Source organism: Lolium rigidum, chromosome 7, assembly GCF_022539505.1.
Source record: "Lolium rigidum isolate FL_2022 chromosome 7, APGP_CSIRO_Lrig_0.1, whole genome shotgun sequence".
In the NCBI taxonomy this organism is placed as follows: domain Eukaryota; kingdom Viridiplantae; phylum Streptophyta; class Magnoliopsida; order Poales; family Poaceae; genus Lolium; species Lolium rigidum.
This window is the reverse complement of record NC_061514.1, coordinates 317,800,671-317,803,681: the sequence shown is the minus strand read 5'-3', so window position 1 is coordinate 317,803,681 and position 3,011 is coordinate 317,800,671. Positions and strand designations below refer to the sequence as shown.

At 41.6% G+C, this 3,011-nt stretch overlaps 1 protein-coding gene across 1 annotated transcript; it reads right to left on the bottom strand.

Moving 5' to 3' along the window:
- Window positions 1–604: 604 nt before the first annotated feature.
- LOC124673216 (probable glutamyl endopeptidase, chloroplastic) lies at window positions 605–2,027 on the bottom strand. The gene is made up of 4 exons (XM_047209333.1): window positions 1,835–2,027; window positions 1,148–1,349; window positions 951–1,061; window positions 605–856 (listed from the first exon to the last, which is right to left on the bottom strand). The coding sequence occupies exons 1-4, from the start codon at window positions 2,025–2,027 to the stop codon at window positions 796–798; spliced, it is 567 nt and encodes a 188-aa protein (XP_047065289.1). The 3' UTR covers window positions 605–795.
- Between the last annotated feature and the right edge of the window lie 984 nt (window positions 2,028–3,011).

Sequence of the window (3,011 nt, the reverse complement as noted above, 5' to 3'; positions counted from 1 at the left end):
GAAAACCGTTCTAAATACTCTCGTCATTATTTCGGATACCTCCCAAACAATCTAAGAATTTCCGAACAACCTTCGGGGCCACTTCCTTCTTTTTCTTCATTCGTACTCACATTCCAAATGTTGTTAAACCTTCGGGGCCACTTCCTGCTAGATATGTTTCTCTTAATCCTTCACCAGATGAGAAGTACTTGATCACAGGATCAAGTACTTCTCGGATCAAGTACTTCTCATCTGGTGAAGGATTAAGAGAAACATATATAGCAGGGGAGGCTACTGGCATCACTATCCCATCCAACGAGATCAGTACTAACTGAGAGGTTGCATAGTAATTGAACAATTCTTCCTCATGCAAATCTTTCAACATTTCTTTCGTGGCTCGCATCCGGATGACATTTTTCTTCTCATTGGAACGAATCCTTGGACCAAAAGGAATCAACGGCTTCTTTGGTGAATCAACACGCGATGAAGGAACAGTGCAAACCAACAGAGTGGAATTATCCACCCAGACAAATCTGTAAAAGATCACAAGATGAGCGTTGATTTATGAGAGAATCAAATAACAGAAAGACAGTTCACCTGAAAAAACAATGGCACTCACAGCTCAAAAATAGCATTCAGTCTTATGTCTGTTGATTTGAAAAGTGGACGAGCTTGTCCACATTCAGCATCGGCGACCCACAATGCCAAATTGCTACCTTTGCTCACCTACTCGAGTCATGAAAGGCATCAACTAGATGAAAGAATCAGCAACCCATTAACCTGGGAAACGGTGCTCCCATTTCATAATCTAGAGCATCAGCTAATCACCTCATCTCCATAGTGCACACTGAAGGCCATGTGCTGACCATCTGGTGACCTGAAAATGAAATCCACAGATACAAGAAGAAACATGGTTGAGCAAAAAGGACCAACACATGTATACTACATTGAAGAATGTTTGCAAAAAATACCATGTTATGAAATTAATCTTTGCACCATCTGGGTACCCATGGACCACTTTCTCTGGACCCAAACTTCCATCATCCATCAGCAGATGGACACTAATCCCAGTATAAAAGGACCTGGAAATCAGCCAACCTTTAGGCTTTAGCTGCAAGAAGGTTAGGATCACATGCTCTCTCAAAATGACAAAAGGCATGTTACTTACATTCGACTCCTCGCGTTAGAACTGGGATCGATCCGAATACCAGCGAGTATTTTATCAGGCTTTGCAAGCTCGGACAATGGAGGCATAGCTCTACGTTTCAGGAACATGATCCTATCTCGGCGAGGGGAGACATAGTAACTTGGATTCGGTGGCACATCCATGATTTCCAGGATTTCCTTTGGAGGGGGGCGATATTCCGGCGCTGCAGGTAGACGCATCATGTACAACGGAAAAATGGTTCTGCTAATTATGTGGAACTTAACACGTCCTTGTCTAAATTTCCCAATTTCTTAAAAAGTGAGATTGTGCAGTGGACAATGTGAGCAGCTTCATTTTGATAGGATAGGTGAAGCATATCTAACTCTGAACCTGCACTTTTGGGGGGAAATGAAAAGGGCAAAAACAGTATTTTCCTTGGCTAAACTATAAAGATTTCAACCGATTTTGCTCCTCTAACATCACGAAGCATCTGAAGTTACAGCGCTTCCCTGGTTAATCAAGGAGATTCGAAGCACTTAGTGAACTGAATATTCTCAAAACAAACAGGTCCCGACCAAAGTTCAGCACACTGCATACGAGACAACGGAATCTCCAGCCTTCTACCAAGATAACCAGATGACCCTAGCCAGAACTAATATTTCCGCCGCGCCCGATAATAATCAAGTAAAGCTCGGATCTCACGCTCACCTGCGCCGTCTTGCTGCGCAGCAGGGCCGTGCCGAGAACCGGCGGCGCATTTCGCCGAGAAGCTGGTGGGCGTGGCATGGCTCCGGTAGGGCAGGAGGCGCAGGCGCCGATGGGACGGAGCGGAGGAAGATGATGCGGCTATGGAACTGAAATAGGCGAAGCATAGGCGCTTGTCTAAGCTCTGAGGCAGCATTGGCGAAGGTCGCAAATCCAAACGCCTTTTTTTTTCCTTGCTCCTTCCTCCGACAGCGAATAAGTTCTAGAATTTGACAACTTTTTTCAAAAAATAGCAATATGTGTCATGAAATTACTATATTATTAAACTACATGTCAAAATGAATCTACCAGTATTAATTTAATGTTAGGTATTTCGTTATTAGGGTAGGGCAGTCTTACTTTGTTAGATTTTCGATAAGGTATATCCTCCTACATGTGTGGGATGTTGCCTTAAAAAATATATCTAGCTAGTTTTCCTCTCTTATAAGATTCCGCCTTGTATTACACGGCCTTCTACATGTGTTAGACATAGACTCCAAAAGTCGATCTAGATAGTTTTCATATCTTGCAAGATTTCACCCTATATTACAATATATTATCCCAGCCATGTGAGGCATGAGCTCGCAAATTATATCAACATAGATTTCACCGGGAAAATCTCGCTACATAGTGTAAGCTCGCACACTGTACAACACTTATATATCTTATATATCCATGTCTACTTTATGGTGGTGAGCTAGTCCGCTCCTGCCACAACTAGGGAAACACCCTTTATTAGATGCTCCAATAATGTTTTCGTGTCATGATGTACTACACCTATTGATATGAAGTCATGATAAATGAAGTTGTGCAATTAATCTTACGTACCGATCAAATGTTAGGACAATCATATCATTAGGTGAGTAGAAACACATGACTGTTGACTTGAAATGTCACAACACATGACATCGCTAGATGAGTATAAACGTTCGAAAAGTTCACTTGTTACTTGCATCTACTGATTGAATGTCACGACAAATGTTACCGTTAGATGAGTGGAGAGACTTGATTTCTTGACTTAATACTTACATCTACATATCAAATGTTCTTATACATTTTTTTAGCATAAACAATAGGAAAAACTCTCTAATGCGCCATTTTTCGTTATTATAGATGTTATGGTTAGATTCGTAGAAACAGT